This window comes from Mustela lutreola, chromosome 13 (genome assembly GCF_030435805.1).
Source record: "Mustela lutreola isolate mMusLut2 chromosome 13, mMusLut2.pri, whole genome shotgun sequence".
NCBI classification, from domain to species: domain Eukaryota; kingdom Metazoa; phylum Chordata; class Mammalia; order Carnivora; family Mustelidae; genus Mustela; species Mustela lutreola.
In genome coordinates, this window is record NC_081302.1 from 35,370,448 (window position 1) to 35,390,932 (window position 20,485).

A 20,485-nucleotide genomic window follows, 5' to 3' on the forward strand; every position below is an offset into this window, starting at 1 on the left:
ATTTCTGACCTGCCTTTGAGGTGAAAGTGAAGTTATTCTGAACGATCCACATCGTGGCAAGCATTTCTTTCCACAATCCATCAGGAAATAAGAAACTGAATACAGAGGATTCCATTATTCTTAAGTGACTTCAGACTGACTTTCCCCCCACAATTTGAAAGCTGTCCTGGAATTCCCACTATCTTTAAGCTAACAAATCGCTAACAAATAATCTAATACATAGAGTAAAACAATCAGATGCAGAAAACGTAGGCTTTGCTTACATGTGAGTCTTCCTGAAAATAATTTCTTAATAATCATCAAGTGAGGGGATGTGTTTTCATTTGTATCTTATTGCAAAAATGAGCGGAGATGTATCCTAAATCCTTGAAGGAGAGCTCAGAGCGCTCTGACTCCTCTTTAAGTTGGCAGGCGATTGCTTAGAAGGTTTTGGAATAAAATTACGAGTCGTCGCGGACGAAAGGGAATATTAGACATGCAACCTAACGGTAGTAGAAGAAGAGAAGTAGATCATCTCCCTCTGCTTTTCCGATCGTCACTTCTGTGTCCCCGGCTTTTCCTCTCCGTCCCTCGCATAGTTTCTTATCCCCCCCCCCCCACCCCTCCTCCTTGGCTCCCTCACTGGCTTTCCGTCTGTGTCTCGCGCTCTCGGAGTGTCTGCTCCGAGTTCCTGGTTGGATAATTTGGGTTAATACTAGTGAGTGAGGTTTTTGCGGCTTCAAAGGGTATTTCAAGTTTCCGGAGCTCCTCCCCTCTGCACCGTGTGACAACAACAACTCGTCCAGCCGGCAGCCTGCACTTTTCAGCTCATTTTCTCTCTGTCATTCCCCTCTCAATCTTTGATCAATGTACTTGCCAGGGAGAACCCAAGTCCTTCAAACCTCCTCCTTTTCACCTTCATCCTTAACTTTGTGCTAGAGCGGGACCCACACAACAACAGCCGACCCTCCCCGCCCCCGCCCCCCCCCCAAACCAGCCCCCGATCCCAGCCCCCGGAGAGGACTCGCATTTCGACTTGCGGGACACTTTTGTGCGTTTCTCTCCAGAGCGCCTCTCGCGCTCGCCCCTCCTGCGCTCGCTCTTTCTTACCCTCACCTCCTTTTTATGCCCCTTTCTCTCCCTTTCTCCTTCTCGTTCTCCCCTCGAGTTGTTGTTCTTGTTGCCCCCTAGCTCCTTCTCCCCCCTATTCCCCCTTCCCCTCCCCGGGGTGTGTGGCAACTTTTCCCCTCGCTTCTCCTTCTCCTGTTTCCCCTTATATGTGACCATGGCAGTGCCGGCGGCTTTGATCCCTCCGACCCAGCTGGTCCCCCCTCAACCCCCGATCTCCACGTCTGCTTCCTCCTCCGGCACCACCACCTCCACCTCCTCGGCGACCTCGTCTCCGGCTCCGTCCATCGGGCCCCCGGCGTCCTCAGGGCCAACTCTGTTCCGGCCGGAGCCCATCGCTTCGGCGGCGGCGGCGGCGGCGGCCACAGTCACCTCCACCGGCGGCGGCGGCGGCGGCGGCGGCGGCGGCGCGGGCAACGGAGGCGGCGGCGGCGGCGGCGGCAGCAACTGCAACCCCAGCCTGGCGACCGCGAGCAGCGGCGGCGGCAGCGGCGGCGGCGGCGGCATTAGCGCTGGCGGCGGCGGCGCCTCCAGCACCCCCATCAACGCGAGCACCGGCAGCAGCAGCAGCAGCAGCAGTAGCAGCAGCAGTAGCAGCAGCAGCAGCAGCAGCAGCAGCAGCAGTAGCAGCAGCAGCTGCGGCCCCCTCCCCGGGAAACCCGTGTACTCGACCCCGTCCCCAGTGGAAAACACCCCTCAGAATAATGAGTGCAAAATGGTGGATCTGAGGGGGGCCAAAGTGGCTTCCTTCACGGTGGAGGGCTGCGAGCTGATCTGCCTGCCCCAGGCTTTCGACCTGTTCCTGAAGCACTTGGTGGGGGGCTTGCACACGGTCTACACCAAGCTGAAGCGGCTGGAGATCACGCCGGTGGTGTGCAATGTGGAACAGGTTCGCATCCTGAGGGGACTGGGCGCCATCCAGCCCGGAGTGAACCGCTGCAAACTCATCTCCAGGAAGGACTTCGAGACCCTCTACAATGACTGCACCAACGCAAGGTAAAGAGCGGGGGCAGCCCCGCCGCCCGCGGTCCCTTCCCTCCCGCCTCCTCACCCTTCCCTCGCTCCCTTCCTGGCGCCGCTGGCTCCGCGCGCCCGCGAGCCGCGCGCCCTGGAGAGCACGGCCCTCTCCTCCCTTTCCTCGAGGCTCGCCAGCTGCTCCCGACCTACTGAGAAGTTGGCACCTCACCCTGCCCAGATCTCACTCTTCCGCCCGGTCCGCACCTTGCTCGCCTGGGCTCAGGGGCTTGGCCGCTGGGGGGACGCGGGAACCCCAAGCCTCGGGACGGAGGGGGTGGGAAGGAGGAGGACGGTGCGTTTCCAGGAGCCACGACCCCTTCCTGGGCCGCGCCGGCGTCTGGAGACCCCTCTCAGCCGCGGCTGCCCGAGTGTGTGCTCCTTCGAGCCCGGGTTCCACCGCGAGCCCAGGGGCACCGGTGGGGTTGGTCGGCGGCGCCTAGCCGCGTCCCGGGGGTGGGGAGAGGTCGTGACCCTGACCGCAGGGTTCGGGAGCTGGAGTTCGCGCCCCGGGTGAGGGGCCCGCGAGGAAGCCGCGGGAGTGGGCCCCTTCGGGGTCGGGAGGGGAAAGACCTCCAAGGCCGAGAGGCCCAGGGCAATCCCGAGGGACCCACAGCAAGCTCAGCCCCAAAGCCCTGAGGGGAAGCCCGCTGAGGGGAGGGGTCTGTGTGTGCGCGCACGTGTGCGTGTGTCCGCCTGTGAGCTTGTGCAAAGAAGATAAAGGGGTACGTTAGCCCCGGGGCAGATGCAGGGAACCGGCAGGTTTCCTTCTGTAGGGGGAGGTGACCGGGTGCCTGAGACTCTTGGAAGCTAAACTGGAGAGATGAGGAAAGAAGACTATAGCGCACACTCTCGTTCTCCAAACTGGTTTTCTTTTTCCTTTTTTTTTTCCTCCCTCTTCTTCTTCTCCCCCCCCCCCCTTTTTTAAGGTTAGCTCACGCAATGAACAGGTGCAAGCTTTGCACTGGGATATTCTGCAGACCTGTATGCCCTTTGCCGTGGCTACCACAGCCGGGCAAAGCGCGCGAACCCTGGAGGCGGAGGGACCCGGTGTCTGGCTGGACCGGTTTTATGCTAATGAACGATCACTGGGGGGAGGATCTACCGAGAGGGGGCGGGAGTGGGGTAACTTGTCAGTTTCTCGGGGTGGAAGATCCTTCCACCCGCCTTAACAGTTCCGCCTCGTACCCGGTTCGAAGCAGAGGGAAAAGTTGAGAAGCCGGGAGAGAGAGAGTAGGGAAAGTTGGATACTAGAAGCGGGCGCGTGGGAACTGCGCGCAAAATTTGCGCAGACACTTCGGTACCTTCCAAACTAGTTTTAAGACTGCGAGAAGGAACGGAGTTTTGCTCTCTTAGGGTGGGTGTCCACTGGTAGTGCTAGGGAAACTGAGGTGGGAAGGAATGAGAGGTAGAAAGAGACCCGAAGGAAGCAGGGTGAAAAGTCCCTAGCCGTTTCTTCCTTGGGAGACTTCTGATTAGTGCCCAGGGAAGGCTGTAGGACGGAAAAGGCTTCAACTCCAACCCTGCAAATGACTTATTCTGACCCAACCAGAAACTCTGTTCCTTGTTTGCCACTTTTTTGCATGGGGGCATGGGTGTGGGTCTGGGTTTAGAATCTCCATTTCTATTATTTTTGGGTGAATGCTGAGAGCGTGCATGTGTGTAGGCGCGCGCACGTGCCCAAGAGTATGGACAGGTGGCAGTAAAGATTGAGGGGTAATCTTGATCACTAAACGTCATTTACTGAGATAATTGGAGTTCTTGGACGTCCAGACGATAAAATATTTGCCAACAATCTATTGTTAAAACTACTGGGATCAGGGTAGAAAATTGTTACAGAGTTGTTACAAAGAATGCTAGTAGAAATTTGAAGCCAGTTCAGATAGGATTGTTATAAAATTGTCTACCTATCCAGTAAATTGGGGAAGAGCTACTGTTTTTCTCTTTAGTAATCAGACCACTTTGCTCTTGAAATCTCTTTGTGTGTTTCTTACAGTACATACTGTACTTGATAATTAATGATCATTTCACATAACACAAAAGAATTGTTAGAGAAAACTTCCTTCAATGACAGCAACGCTATAATCAACGTAAAGCAGGTAGTGTTACATCTTTTACAATTATTCCCTTGATTTTTTTTTTCCTGAAATTTTTGCTTAGAGTTTGGAACTGAAGTCCTCACTATATGGTTGGAGAATATTCCTAAAAGTTATTAACAAAAATGTTTTAATTAGTTTCTTTTCCCCTGCAGTTAGCAGTAGCTCTGGAGTTTAAACTTTCACAGAAAGATAAGTCCAATGGAACTGTTTTATCCTTTCAAAAATATTTCATCACTACTTTAATTATATTTCCATCACCTGGTCATAATACTTTACAATTTATTGTGTTATTCTGAAACTCAGTTTTAGGTTATTTTTAAGTTAAATGTATGTTTGTTGATTTCATCTTGCATTTTGATCTTTTATCAACTACAAGGCTTACTCAAACCTATATACATGCAAATACTGCAGTCATTAACCTTAGAAAATGTGTAATTGGAGATCTCTACCTAGGTTTTCCTAACTCTGCCACTGACTAAAAAATAGAAAACTTATCATTGAACTCTATCTCACCAAAACATACTGTGTACATTGTAGTATATTATTATTTTAATGATAATTACAAGTGTTTCTGTCTTATTTCTTAACTTTGAAAGCCGTACCTACAATATCTTTTATCTTGAATTTACAAAACTAAAATTCCTTTTTCCATTCAAGTCCAGTTTACGCCTTTGCTGTTAAGATCCCTTTTTCATTCACCTAGGTATATTGATTCCTTTCATTCTGGTTTCTTTCTCCTCTGGCTATTAAAGAGACTATCTGAAGGAATAATTTATGCAGAAGATAAGACAACTGAGCAGAAAGGCAAACTATATAAAATGCTATATACATAGTGTACAAGAAACATCAAATATTAGCACTCTCATCTTTTCACAGAACATATATCTAATTCTGTCTCTTAATAGCATTTAGATACCAGAGAATCTGAGAAACCAAAATGACATTAAGGGAAAAAAAGGTTCATAACTTGCTCAAAGTGGCTCAGTAAGTTGGTGACAAACCTTAGAGTGAATTTAATTTGCTTGAGGCTATTGCATCAGTATGCTATCTATAAAAACTAGAATAAATGTTGAAGCCATCTGTCACTTCCACAAGGAGATGAAACAGAGACCATCACCTGCTTGATAGTAAAGCTAAAAGTAAGAGTCTGAAAAATGAGAGAAAATGTTAGGAAATATGTTTATAAAAGTTGTCAAAGGACAAAGTCTGATTTTGATCAGTTTCCTTCAATTATTATTTTTAAACTAAACATTAGTTGCATGATCTTGGCTGGTGCAACAGAGGTCACTTAATTAACTGGTAACCAGTAAACAACAACAACAAAAGAAAAGTAATTATGTACATGGTCAAGTCTGTGTTTGTATGAGTCAGTAGCTTGTTTGTAGATTTGGGATTAGGATTCAATTTTCTGTGAATTTAGGTAATAAAAAGTGACTCTGCTGTATTTTGTCATCTAAAATTTTTATTTTTTGACTATTGCCAGAAGGTGATTTTGTCTCAGGATCTTTCAGATCAGATTTGGGTCTTATGTAACCCTGGATTTGTGCAGTTTTTAACTTAAATAGATTCCAGTTAATTTCATCAGACATTTTATATGCATATAGATATATTCGCAAACAGTATTCTTTTGTCTTAAAAGTCAATACCATCCATAGACAGCAAATTGAAAGACTTTTCAAGTCTTTTTTTTTCTAGGAGTGATATATGGATGCAATTTTAATACAAGAAGTATAAAATATTTTCCAATTCTTGGTTCTGTTTTTTGTCAGGACTTCTAATAAAGATGGCAAACTGAACCAGTCTATAGTTACTGAACATTTCCCCCGTTACATGTTTTTCAATGGCACGGACTTCTGCATTTCTGCATTGGTAATAGAAAGTTTCAACACACATACAGATTCACTTCTAACAGATAATTACAATGCTTGGCACAGATAAATTAAAAATTACTTCAAATGAAGAGAGACTATGCTTTTGAAGTTTTTGTATTACAGCCGATTAATGGCTCCTATAAAGTCAAATGTTTCATTTTATAACATTTCCTAAAGATTATGACATAAATTAGAAGAGTAAGGCCTAAAAATATGAAAGTTTAAGTTTGGTTCCACCACTTATTTCTGAATATTTTTAAAAGGTTTGTCTATTACAGTTTAATAACTAATACATAAATAACATCTAAGGCTATTCTCACCTAAGATTTACTTTGGTCTATCAAATTATACTGCATTCATGCAAATTCTTGAATTATTTGAGTATTTTTCAAACCTGTTGTTTTTCTTGGAGTTAGTCTCCAATAATACATACAGTCATTATTGTAAAGAGTGCCCACAGTTATGAGGACGGTTTACTTTCTGAACTGCAAAGATGTCTAGTTAATGTTCTGAGATACTTATTTTGATTTGCACATAGGATATTTTATTTTGTGAAGCTACAAAGATTATGTAAAATAAACAGACTATTTTGTTTCAGAGTTCCCTTCCTTTCATAAATTTTTTGTATCCCATTTAATACAGAATTTGTAAATCTTCGTCTTGTGAGTCCAAATCTGCTGTTATTTTTTGTTTAATCTACATTTCACGGAAGTTGCATATAAATTACTGAGACCAATATTAGCCACTCTCCTTCTGCCTCAGTACCTCCCCCAACCTCCTGATATGTGACACCCAATATTGATTAAAGTCTTGGCTGGATTTGAGCATAAATCACTCTACTCTTTGGTGATTTACCATGTGTGATTCACCAGCATACGAAAACATAATATGCTTTATTGTTTCTCATTTGATGTTTTGTTTTTGAAATGTAAGTAGCATTTGTAAATTAGCTTAATGTGCAACGAAGTAGTTGTTATTTTAGGAACAATTTGTGCTTTGACAATCAATTAGTATTATTTTATCTTTCCAAGTTATTTTACTGAATTGTTTCATACAATTGCCTTTGTTAATCAGGTAAAACAATCATTTAAATTGCATTGTATTAGCAACACAGAACCCATGTATTGCAAAATACAATAAGAAATGCAACTCTCACAGGTTGTAAACTGTTTCCATTTGAATCGTTGAAGAAATTAGTTTGAAGTAAGCCTTCTAAATAGGTACAGGTGAGTCTTCTAGATTTCACTAAGCATTTTGATTTTAAGGGTTTTGTTACTTGGTTCTTAAAAAAGTTAGAGCTGGGCTGAATTTTATCTTTTAAGAATTTCATTTTCAGATTGTTTACAAAATGTCACATTTAAGTATAGGCCTTTAAAATGACAAGGGAAAGTAAAAAAGTTGATATTAACTATTTGGGTATTTAAATATGTAATGAAGGTAAAATTTTATCACTTTATGTTTTGAATTGTTAAAAGACTAGAATGACCTTACCAGGTATCACCATGTGCCATTCTCTTAACTACTGAGTTACTGCATTGTGATTGGTCAGTTATATATTTACATATATATGTGTGTGTGTGTTAGTGTGTGTGTGTATTATTGTTTAAATGTTACAACTTAAAAATTTTAGCTAAGAATATATTAAAAATACATTTATATTTATATATTTAGGCTTTGAGACTGCATTAAGGGATCTCTTTTCCATTATGTTTGTTATGTTCAGTAGTTTATTTTTTAATGAAGAAAACCCTGAGTTAAAAGCCCACCAAATGGGGCTCAGATAAGTGTTATAAAAGACTCTGATCTTCACATTTATGTGTTTCAAGCATGGCAGAGACTATGTGAGCCCACATTGTGCTCAAATTCCTTTACTTTTCTTCTCAGTTTGTCTGAAGTGTTTCCAGTCAAAAGTAATTTTTTGCTACAGTGACTGTCGTTTAAAGTAACTTTTAATTGTTGATACATGCTTTTTTTTAAGTATATTTGGTCCAGTAATTAGTTGTTATTAGATTAACTGTTGGGTCACTTTATTTTGATGTACCTACTTACTTTGCGAAGGTTTCTAAGACTTTTTTAGAGTGTATGTATTATAGCTCATAATTAACTTTATATTTAAACGTACAAATAACTATGAACAGATTTTCTATCCATTCAGTATAAATTAGGCAATCAATCAATGAAATCTTATTATTTTTCAAAGTGATTATAGAATTAAAATTAGTTGACTAAAATAGCAGATAACTGTCAATTTATATATGTAGTCATGTATACATATAAATATAAATATAAATATATGTATATATATATATATATATATATAAAATCATATGAAGAGAACAATTTAAATCGCTACTTGATCCAAAATCAGGGACCTTGAATGAAGTACACTTGAAATTTCTTGTGTATTCTGGCTTGGATTTACTTTATATGCTAAGAGGATTCTAATTCACCCATTTAAACAAATTCATCTGTAGATTTTTCTAAATTGCATATTGAAGTGGCCAATGACTGAATTTTGTTAAAGGTGTGGCCCTGTTGCTTTCTGATTCAAATTAGCTTGGAGCTTGGCCAGGATATCAAGCTGGGATTCTTTTACACATTTAAATGTACGTGACTTGAGTGAAAGTTGTCAAAGACAACTTACTAAACTGGAAAACTCACTATATCATTATTTAACTGCTTTTATAATTTTGTGCTTATAAGTGTATTGATGTGTCTAATACTATGCAGCACAGCAACACACTGAATAGCTACCTGCTTTAAAAAAAAGTTTTAGAGAGCAGTGATTTAAAAAGAAGACAGCTTAGCTAAAGCATCTAAAACATATTATTGTATGAGATGAATATAATACCTGGAATGCATGGCATGTTTCTAGGAGGAAGTCAAAACTATTTACTATGATCTGCAGAACATAAATGCAATTTAATGTAAGGAGACTTATAATAATCCTGCAGTGGATTTTGAAGGTAGTATATGTTTGACCAAAAAAAAAAAGGATATGCTTTTCAGGCATGATTTTCACAAAGCAATAATGAAATAGGCAACTAAGTATATTGGTTATTTCTGGTTAGTAACACTGAAGAATTGAGGAATGTTTTCTTTCCTTAGAATAAATGAATGGAGATGTAAACAAAGTATTAGAAAGTCACAGTGTATCAAATGTTTCTAAGTAATTAGATTGCTCTTCTGTCACAACAGGAAAAAAATAATACTTTCCTTCAAGGACAAGCAAAACATTCAGGAAAGTAAGAGTACTAGTTAAAGAGAATTATTTTATGGATGCACAAAAAGAATTTGCAGTAAATACTTGCTAATTCAATTTAAGGGATACTGGCCATTGCTTAAGGAAAGATAATGAAAATAAATCTCTAGAATATGTTAATCAAGAAATACTTTATTATATTCACATATGCAGCAGACAAAGTATTTTGTTAAAATCTTAAACTGATTGTATTCTGAAATTTTATTAATAGCAACAGTAAATGAACTGTATTATTCATAGCCTTATATTATGTATGAACAAAGCAAATGACTGAAGGTGTAACAAATCTTTGAACACATCACAGCTCTGCAGAAATATACTGTTATATTCAAAAGTGTTAATTCCTGTTCTATACTTAAAATATCTTGGAAATAATACTTATTTCTTGAGTTAGGCAATTTGTAGTTTAATAGGGCCTTTGGATTTTGAATGAATAATTTAGAACACTTTTAATTGTCCTGTTACCAGTCACACATTTTATACTAAGATAGATGTCCTTCTGTATGCAACAAGTGTAAAATTTTTAACAGTATTTTAGTTGTCTTTGTGGTGGTTATCTTTTTTTATATTAACGTAGCCCATTTGTAGTGTATGTTTTTATTCTTAAATAATTATAATACCTTTGTTAGAAAAGCTTTTACGTATATGTATATGTGTGTATGTATTCTCTCTCTCTTTCACACACACACACACACACACACACAGGCTCACACGCGCACACGTGCGCGCGCGCACACACACACACACACAGACTTGTAGGATGTAGGGCCAGAGGACAACCACCTTACCAAAAAATGGACTTTAATTTTCCTTTCCATAATTTCTTAAAATATAAAATAACACTGAAAAAGAGATTCTACTTTACTGAATGACAACAGAAAATATAATTAAAAATAATTTTAGCATAAAAGAAGTAATTTATACATAAGTATTTTAAAACATAATTATGAACAATGTTACATGGTTATTAGGACAGTGATTAAAAACCTACTTTAATTTTCCTATACCTTTATGTTTATGATAACTAAAATGTACTTTTAATTCTCTATGGAAAATATTTATATCAGAGAATTATCCTACTTGTATGAAACAGATACTGAGCTATTAGGTACTAGAATCTGTACATTATGGAATAACAGTTAATGTGCTTGATGTCATTGCTCCATTTCTATTATTAGTTTATTTCATTGCCGCTTGCACTTTGGAGCAAGCATATTCTCTGAAATCAGTGGATAAAGGATAGGAAAACAATTTCATAACTTAAAAACATGATTGCTCTTCTAAAAGCTTTGCCATCAATGAGATGAGTTAGGAATGAGGTCAATAAGTTAATCTACAGGTCCACATAAGAAGATGTGTATTGCCACTTCTTGCAGTGGACTGTAATTGTCTTTGAAAACACCTGGTAGAGGTCCAGTTAAATTGAAATCAATTACTTTCTCAATCATTCCATGGCATTTGTCAAGTCATTACATCATTGGTAAAAGTGCAAGAATGCATGGATTATTATTTTTTTTTTGTAAAGTAGAAAAGAGGTTATAAAACAGTGACTACTTAAAAGATTCTGCCTCATCTAAAGCCTGTGAAATTAAAAAAAAAAAAAAAACTTGCACGTAATAAATGCAAAACGACATTTGGTAAGAAGTTCGTCTTAGCATTTTGTTATCTAAAAACATATTCCATACCACTTTTTGCATTATCAGATATTCATATATATTTATAAGTAAGTAAAATGGTTTCAAAATATTTTGACTTGTGAGCTCTGACACCTTTATTCCTACCCTCCCAAAACCTTCTGACTGTGCGTATTGTAATCAAAGATGAATATATGTCTGCTGTTCATTTATTTTTTTTCTTTACACCAGTGATAGTACATGCAGATTTGAACTTGTAGCCAGCAACAGTGCTTCCATGCTTCAAATTGCCAAAAGACCCCCAGGGATAGAAACTTGACCTGCTTTTATGAAACCATAGAATTACATTTATACAAGTTACCCCATGGGAAAGGAACGAACTGATCCCAATTCAAACCTTAATATTGGAGCCTTCTGGGTCAAATTTGATTTTTCTTTCTGTTAACACCTGTTTGGCTACCAAATTTAGTAACTGTATATTCTTAGGAATTTTTAAAAATATCATTCATAAGTGATACTTCGCAGGTAAGCCAAAGTGCCATCAAAATTTTACAACTATTCAAGTTTTCACAAGGGATAAAGATGTTACTTTTTAAAACAAAATATATACCTTTTAAATATACATTCTAGATATAAGTAGTTTAAACATAGATTTGGACATTTATAAATGTCCAAATAAATTGGACATTTATTTTGTATTTTTTATTAATTTCCCTCCACTAAAGAATCAGTCCAAGTAGGGGAGGAAACTCTGTTAGTGACTCGTTCCCTGTGGTAACATTTCAGAATAAGGATTTTCAATCGATATATTTAATTTTCTTAGACTCAGATTTTAAGAGGTTATATTCTATATTTTATTTTTTTGTTGGACTATATGAAGGGGCTTCCAGAAAGCTGCTTTTGCCACTAATGGTAACAAATGAAGGTGGTCAGTGATAAATTGGATACATAAAAGCTATTTCTGTTTTAGTTGGATGTACTTTAGTGATGTGGATGGGCCCAAGTTGAAAAACTTAAGTTAATCATGTGTTCAAAATAAAGAGGAATTTAGATGTGTAATAGTTTGCTTAATCTCTATGATATGAAAATGCTATATCACATTTATACAAATGGATAATGAATATAAATGGGTAGATTTATAATATCTCTTCGCTTATAACTCATGGTATTAAATGACCACATTTAGACTACAGACATACTTCTCCACATAGAATGACTTGTTCTCTTTCTTATATACATAAAAACGCTTCATAAAAGGTAAAGCAACACACATACATTTATACCCCTACTTAAATATCTGCTGTTACAATTATGATGATTGAATAATTCACAATAGGATTTTAGAACCAAGGTTAAGATGTTCCTTTCCCAATTCAAATTAAAAAGAATTTTAAGGACTTTTTAACTTCTTTTTTCACTTAACATTGATAAAACCATTTGGATGATTGCTTATTTTCCTGCAAGAACCAAACATAAAAATTCCTAGTAAGAATGCTTAAAACAAATTAGTTCTTAGCATAAGGAAAAAAAACCTTGAAATCTCCAATAGAAAAGTATACTACTTGCCTTACTATCGTTAAGTCATGATTATCAAGGAGAAAATATTTAGAGTTTTAAACTTATGTTGTTTTTTTTTCTTTTCTACTGGCTGTTATGTTGCAAAAAAACTTGCTTTCACAAGCTAACATTTTTCTGCATTGTCTTGACACATGAATGAAGCTGAAAAATTAAATCAATTATTTGGATGTTCCCTAAGATCACTTTGATGCCATATTTATAAAATATCAACATTTGATTTAATATTTAATTTGGAAGTTTGACCCAACTAGTTTGATGTTGATTTAACATGGCTCTTGGTCTTCACTTTCCCTTACTGTGATAAAAGGAAGGGAAGGAGGTAGATCACATGACCCAACTACATTATGCTGTTCTTACAAAGAATCAAGTTCAGGAGAGGCAACCTATTCTGACTTTTGTAATGATGATAATATGAAGTTTCTATGACCTTTTCTGTCTTCCAGCGGCACTTTGCTGCTCTATTTCCAATAATGATTGATGGTATATCACGTGAACTGTAAAACAAAACCAAACAATTAACCTTAAAAAAATCTTGCTATAATATTCATGAAAGATGGAACTTTTATATTTTAGATAATTCTTTATGAGTGGAGTAATCCTTGATATTGGTACAAGATTCTACATCATTACTGAATATAGGAAGCCTTCCAACACTAAAAAATATTACATCTTCTTAAATATCTTTGTCATCTAAATTATCCACATAATAATCCTGCTACTTTTTTTTTTTTTTTTTTAGAAACTCTAGTGAAATTGTGCATGAAAATATAAACACTTATCATGAAATTTACCTATTAGCATCTAGCCAAAAACAGAACAAACTGGGGTTTTGAGCTGTTGAGATTCAGGTCAGATTCCCCAATTTCAACAGTATGAAAATATAATATTTTCAGATGTATTTTGTTCCAAGTTTAGGAAATAAAATTTAAAATGGTATATTTGATCTAGAGTAACTTCTTAGCTCTTTCTTTTGGGGAGTAGGTTAAATAAGGGTCCATGACAGGGATGCTGTTTGTTTTTCACAAAAGTTGTTTGTGATTTCAGGTACTCTTGGGAAATCTCTTGATCAGATTCACATCTGTTCCTGTCAAAGTGGGTGCTAAGATACCGGTCACCCAGCAACCATGTCCAAGAGGGAATTGGGCCGATAATAACTTCAAAAAGGAATGACAGATGCTAGATTAGGATGAAAGACAAAACGCATGAAAAATGAGCTTGTTAGAATCAAAAATTTGTTCAAGCACCTTTATGCAAATTAAATGAATATTGAATATTTGCATGCAGTAATTTCTACTTTTTCATTTGATTGAAAAGAAAAGAATAGTGCATTTAAACTCACAAATGTGATTTCTTTCTTTTGCACTCATCAGCATACAAAGCCAAATCTCTTTTTAAAAAATCAGATTAGCCACCTGGGTTCTTATATCTGTGCTAAGTATGTTACAGTGTTTTTCTTATAACAATAGTACTCTTTGGGACAACTTAGTTTATCTAATTGTTTTCATAATAAACAGTCTTGTATGAATTAAGATTATTTTAGATGAATATAAATCCATTTCTTGAGAAAGCATTTTAAAAGTAACCTTATCCTATTGTCCTTGAAATTGGTTAATGTACATTAATAAAAGATCACTCAAGATGAGTTCACACCAAAAGCACAGGCTTCTCATTGACTGGTTAAATAATAATGCATTAAAGTCAAGCAGGGTAGCATCCATGAAATGAAAAGTAGACAGAAAGATCTTTCAACATTTAAGATGCTTTTTGATATGTTACTAGTTTTTCTATTGAATTGTTCACATACTAATCAGAATTTAGAAGGGCCTGATAAAGTGTAGTGATTGAGAGAGGTTTCTGAGTCTTGGTTTAGCAGTGTCTAATGTGGTCACGTAGAGAAATTGATTTTCTTCAGAAATTAATTAATTTTTCATATCGCCCTAAGCTGCAGTTAAAAAGAGTGCATACTTGTCTGTTTTTTCCAGAAATATTGCCTAATCATATTAATACCATTGCCCCAAGGATGAAAAGATAATTGTACAAATGCATTTGGAAATATGTATCACTGAGTATTTATGATTAAATTATGCAAATGACCCAGCTCTCATCCTTTCCAGACCCAGATTGTCTAATTAGGATTGATATGCTGAATAGATGTTCCAGAATTTGAATACAAGCATGTCCAAGGAGCAGAAAATTGGAAATGACAAGGCTGAAATCCAAAGAAAAGTGTCTTTCGTTTCTATACTTTGTTAATGTGCTGTTAGCAGTTGAAGGTTTTTTTCGGTCCCTTTGGCTATTTTGTGACTCATATGTCCTATTAGAAACAAGTATGCAAAATGAATTGAACTTTAGCAAATAGCATTTCATTTCTACTTGGTGCTTATTTAAAAATAATAATCTCCTGGCCATTCAAAGAGAACATCACTATTAAGTTGCTTCCAACAATAGAAACTTGCCCTTAATTGAGTGACTTTTTTTCAAAAACTTCCTCCTTAGTTGGTTTCATAACTTTATTTCAAAACTTGCTCTCAAAACTTAGCGGTATACAAACCAAGGCGGTATTTTCCAGGATAAGCTTTCTTGAATCCACAGTCCACTCATTTATTTATTTGTTTATTGAAATACCTATCTCTTTTTATATTGGGAGAAAGTTGTTGAAGCAACAGTTCTGATTATGACAAAAAAAAAAAAAACGCAGCTCTTTAAACATAACAATGTTTGAATTTGAGGTCCTCAGCAGGCTTTCTCCCTCACTGATTACATTCATTCATCTTAGATGGAGGGGTGGCCATGTGGGGCTAGGAAGGGACTGAACTGTCAGGGCTCCGGCCTTTGTTAAGCAGCGGGTAGTCACTGCCTCTGAACTGGCCTGGCTCCTGCTTTCCATCTGCAAGATGATGGATTGCTATGTTTAATACATTTCAGCTTTTGTCTGTCATAGTGTGGACAGACAGTACTATCAGTGATTTCAACAGCGATTAGGGAACCTTTTCAAACCAATCCTATTGGCCAGACAGCTTCGAGGAGTGTCTGATGAAATGCACTCATTGGCACTCTCACCGTGTAAAATGTGTACCTTAACTAGGCAGAGATTGTCACTCACCGTTTAAACCCATGCAGAACCCACAGAGAATTTTACTAGATTACATATCCGTTTCAGAAAAGAATTACAGGAGACAATATTGTAAGAACATTTTGGGTCTCCAGCTAAAATATTCATCCCAAGTGGATCCAAGTTAGAATAAATTTGAACTCTTTAAATAGTAACAACACGTGCTTAAATGGCAGAACTGTATCCCGTAGACCATGATGTCACTTGTTGTCACCATCAATACTGAGCTGTTTAACTATATTGGAAGGATAGAATGTGAGGACTGTGTAAAAGCAGTAAGACATGACATGGCATGTGCTATGCTGGGATTTGTTGAGCTGTGGGTGCTTTGTGGTTCACAAGTCCAGAGAGTGAATGATTTCAACAACCAGAAAGCCACTATGTACCAGCTCAGTATTTTCCCTTGAGGGTCTTACTCTATTTATAAAACTGGTGCTAAGAAAATACAATTAATTAAAGGAAAAGAAAATATTCTGTTAAGTCATTAATAACATAAGCAAGGTTTTATTTGGAGAATGGGATTTGTATCTGAATAAAATGAATTTTACTAATTGTCTTATAGCATCCTAAATGTAATTAATTTATAATGTACATTTTAAATGTATTATAAACATGGCATTTTAATTCTCTCAAGAAGTAGGTAATTATCAAATACTAATCCAGCCAAAGTTTTGAAACAAAAATCCAAATCAAGAGAAGCCACTCGCTTTCAACTAATCTCTTCTAATAGGGAAGATGAAAGAAAAAGTTCTGGTAGGTAATAGCAAAGATCCAATGAAAAAAGAACTCCAGATCCCAGACTATATTTTCCTTTAGTGATATGGTTCTTATGCGGCAATAATTTCACCCAAGATCCCTCCAGTAAAGGTTTCTGGTTTTTAATATGTGATTACAAATATGCAAACACACACATCACACCATAAATACACACATACACACACACCATATTTCTTTTGAACTAGTTCAAGAGCTAAATGTGCTGGCATTTTAGCATTGCTGATTTAGTAATAAGGACAGGTGGTGCTCTACCTCCTGGGAGAGTTATAAAAACATTCATATATTTTGCAAATTATTTTGTTCTTTGTTTTATTTTAAGCCCTGTTTTATTGAAACAGTGTTCAGCTTAAAAAATGTACATTCATTCAGCATATTCTAAAGGAGTCATTTGTCAGAGTTAATCAAAGGTAGAGTTCATGGTATGCTTTTGTACAGAAATTACATCACTGGGCTTAAGTAAATCTGGATTTCTTAATCAAAGCTATTCACAATTTATATAGCACATATGTGGTGAAATAATGTACTACCCCTCAACATTTTTTGTACTGCATAATCATGCTAATGTGTGGCTGTCAAATCTTCAACTGTAGAGTATTGCACATTCATTTATTGCATCCATAGTGTGGGTGGGGGGCAGGCGGGGAAGTGGCAGAATGCTTATTCTTTTAGAAAAAGAAGAGGTGTAGGGGGCAGCTATTATCCTATGAAATCACTGTGATGTGCAGAATCTCTATTAAGTCAAAGGCAAATGCATGGTTGAGGCTACTAGAGTTAAGATTCCTGGATTTGAGCTCTCAGCAGCAGAATGAATGGAAGGAAACCGAGGTGTCAAGTCAATATTCTGTTCTAAAGTAGAATTGATTCATGGAATGGCACTACCTTAACTATTTGTTCATCAATTTTAAGGAGGTCAGTAGAGACTTAGATAAAGGACCTGGCTGGGGGGATACACTTTAAAGAGAGGAAAAGAATGCTTGTACCATATATAACCTGTAGACATTCCTCCAAAATATATTATAGAAAATATAACTTCATGAATTTACATGTGTATTTTACCCATAGGTGAATCTTTTGGGGCTATTCAGAATTTGATCTTGTGTAACACTGAGACTCTGTGTGTGTGGGTGGGTGGGTGTGGGTGTGCGTGTGTGCACGCGGGAATCTCCATGTGTACATGATAGGTTGCCAACCCTTGTTATGCACATGGTTGGTCTTATGTTTAGTTAAACACCATAATTACAAGGTAATACAAGTCATTCATCTTATGGTGGTTAAATAAAGAAACAAAAACTTGTGCTAGAAATGAAATGAATGAGTTTCTCATGAAGCTAAATGAACAAGTTTGCTGTCTACAAATGTCTCAGAGTGAAAGGAGTATTAGAATCCCCTTTAATCTGTCCTTCCACCTCTAGTCATGGTGTGAACTCACTGTCTTCTGTATGTGTGCACAGCAGCCTTGCTCTTAGCTGTTACTGTTTGGTAGATCCATTGACCGGGGGAACTAAAGAGTGAGGCCAGCAGGTTCAACTTCTTATTTCTCAGTAGCTTCCTATAATGATTCTACCTCTAATGAGGTGAATTACTACTGCATGAAAAAGGAGAAAAAAGGGTTTTGGCCATCTTAGGTAATAAATCACATTGACTGCATGGCTGATCAGATCAATTGTGCATAAATCAGTGCCTTAAAGAGTCTTAAACTAAGATTCTACCAAAGACCAATTGATCTACTGGCTTGTGTAACGGCGTGGTCTCTTGCCTATAGCAAACTGAACAGGAGTCCACGATATCGAGACTGTTAATATGCTGTCAAATGTTGAAATGAATGTTTTCAGAGCTCAGTGGCGTGGCGGTGACAAGTAAAACAGTTGTGGCTGTGTTGAGTCAACTGACAGATACATTTTTGTCTTCTCTAGTTCACTTTTGTTCATTAGGTTAGCCAAAAAGGTTAATTCTCGAGACATACGTGAAAATTCAGCTGTGAAGGCTTTATTAACAAACATGACTTGGGAGGACTGTTTCCCCACAAAAATATTTTCATATTATTTCCAAAAGAAAGCATGAATATCCAAGAGAAGTATTTCATGACCACAATAGTTGTAGATTTGAGATTTGCTCATCTATAGACAACTTGAAGTCATGAGAACAATCAGGAAACTTGATTTCAATTTCTGGTGATATCAGTTACTTGCTGGGAGATGTTGGATTAGTCAGCTGGGACCTCCATATGGTCAAATGTAAAGTAGGGGTAATGAAGATAAATTTTCTATTTATTTCAAAAGAAGGTTGTGAGAATAGAAATGTGGTAATAGTTATTTGAAAGCACTTCAGAAATGGTAAGGTACTTTTTAAGAGTTGTTATCTCTTTAGAATTCTCAATTACTTTTTTTATTGAGATATAATCTACGTATAACATCCTATAAGTTTAAAGTGCACAATTATCTACTTCAAAGTTGCTAAGATACTAGACCTTAAATGTTCTCACCCAATTATGTTTTTAAACTCCTTTTACCAGAACCGCTTACAAAAGTATAAAGAAAAATCTACTTTGGTTCTTTCTATCACACTTTTCACCTCTTTTTAAGGAAGTAACAGTGAAGTCATAACAATTCAAACAAAGAATTTGTGAATTTTGAAAAAGTACAAAGTTTTTTTGTAATATAATATTATTAAAATTTTATTGGCATTGACTTTCAAATAATGTTTAACATGGTTAAATCTTGGGACGCCTGGGTGGCTCAGTGGGTTAAGCCTCTGCCTTCGGCTCAGGTCATGATCCCAGGGTCCTGCTTCCTCCCTCTCTCTGCCTGCTTCTCTGCCTACTTGTGATCTCTGTCTGTCAAAAAAATAAATAAAATCTTAAAAAAAAATGGTTAAATCTTTGAAAAGCAAGAAAAGACAAAATACAGCCATAGCATATGAAAGGATAACTTACCTTATTCTGTAGATATGAGATTCAATATCTCTAGTAACTGCCATGCAATTCTCTGAGAAAGCAGAGATTCCAAAGGATTTTTTTTTTGTTGTTGTTTTTTGTTTTTATTCTTTCCTCTTCCCTTATGCCAAAGCAGGTACTATTGAAACTTTAATTTCTTTTTAGCTTGGCTAAGCATTCTAATATAGTTAAATCTCTAGGATTTTCTTAAACCAAATCTATAATTTATAATTACTCTTTACCAAACATCTCAAAATTCCCCAAATTATTATGTTGTCTAGTCACCTGTTTTGAAAATAAATTTAAGATAGACATTCAAGCACCTTAACATAAAATTTGGTGTCTGCCAAGTTTTTGTGAACTCATCAATATAATATAATGTTCCCTATTTCAGAATACCATTGTTCTGCTTTTGTTTGTAGATTTATGACAATGTCTTGACATTTTTGTAAATTATGTAACAGACATTGTTTCTCCCTTGTTATATTGTGAAATTTAGTAGGTTGTCGAAGTTGGATCTGATTGATTTTCTCCTTGGCATTTGTCTACAAAAGCATTTCATGTCTAAAATTCACGAAGGAGGAGAAATCCAGGTGGATTTGTTTTGCTGCATTTTTCCTTTATGTAGCCAAAGTTTTAAAATATTTGAGATCAACTGTTAAAAGTTTTAAATATTGCTATAGAGGTTTTTGCTGATAGAGGATAGTCTGGCTATTTCTTGAACTCTTTAATTAACTTGAAAACTTGAGTAAGCTTAATTTCTGGTGAGTAATAATTACCTCCCTGGGATTATTATAGAGGATTATGTTGCATCTATTGTTGTTAAAACTTTCAGGTATTTTTCTGGCATAGAGTAGACACTCATTATAAGTGTAATTGGCTTTGTAAAATAATTTTTGTTTGCATATTACTGAATTATAATAAAATATTCTTATGATATTCTTAATTTTAGAGCACTTTTGATTATGATCAAGAAATTAAAGCATGAACAGAAATGTTTCAGATTTATATGTAGAAATAAAAAATAACAAAATGAAAGTATAGTTAACATTAGGTCTTAAAAATATTAAGAGGTATCTTTACTTCCACAATGCATCCC

The 20,485-nt window shown here is 37.1% G+C and overlaps 1 protein-coding gene across 1 annotated transcript in view; it reads left to right on the plus strand.

Moving 5' to 3' along the window:
• Positions 1–665: 665 nt before the first annotated feature.
• DACH1 (dachshund family transcription factor 1) overlaps positions 666–20,485 on the plus strand; it is a 427,798-nt gene continuing 407,978 nt past the window's right edge. The window contains exon 1 of the mRNA XM_059144718.1: positions 666–2,103. Within this exon, the coding sequence (XP_059000701.1) occupies positions 1,265–2,103 (839 nt within the window). The 5' untranslated portion in view covers positions 666–1,264. The remainder of the gene's footprint in view (positions 2,104–20,485) is intronic.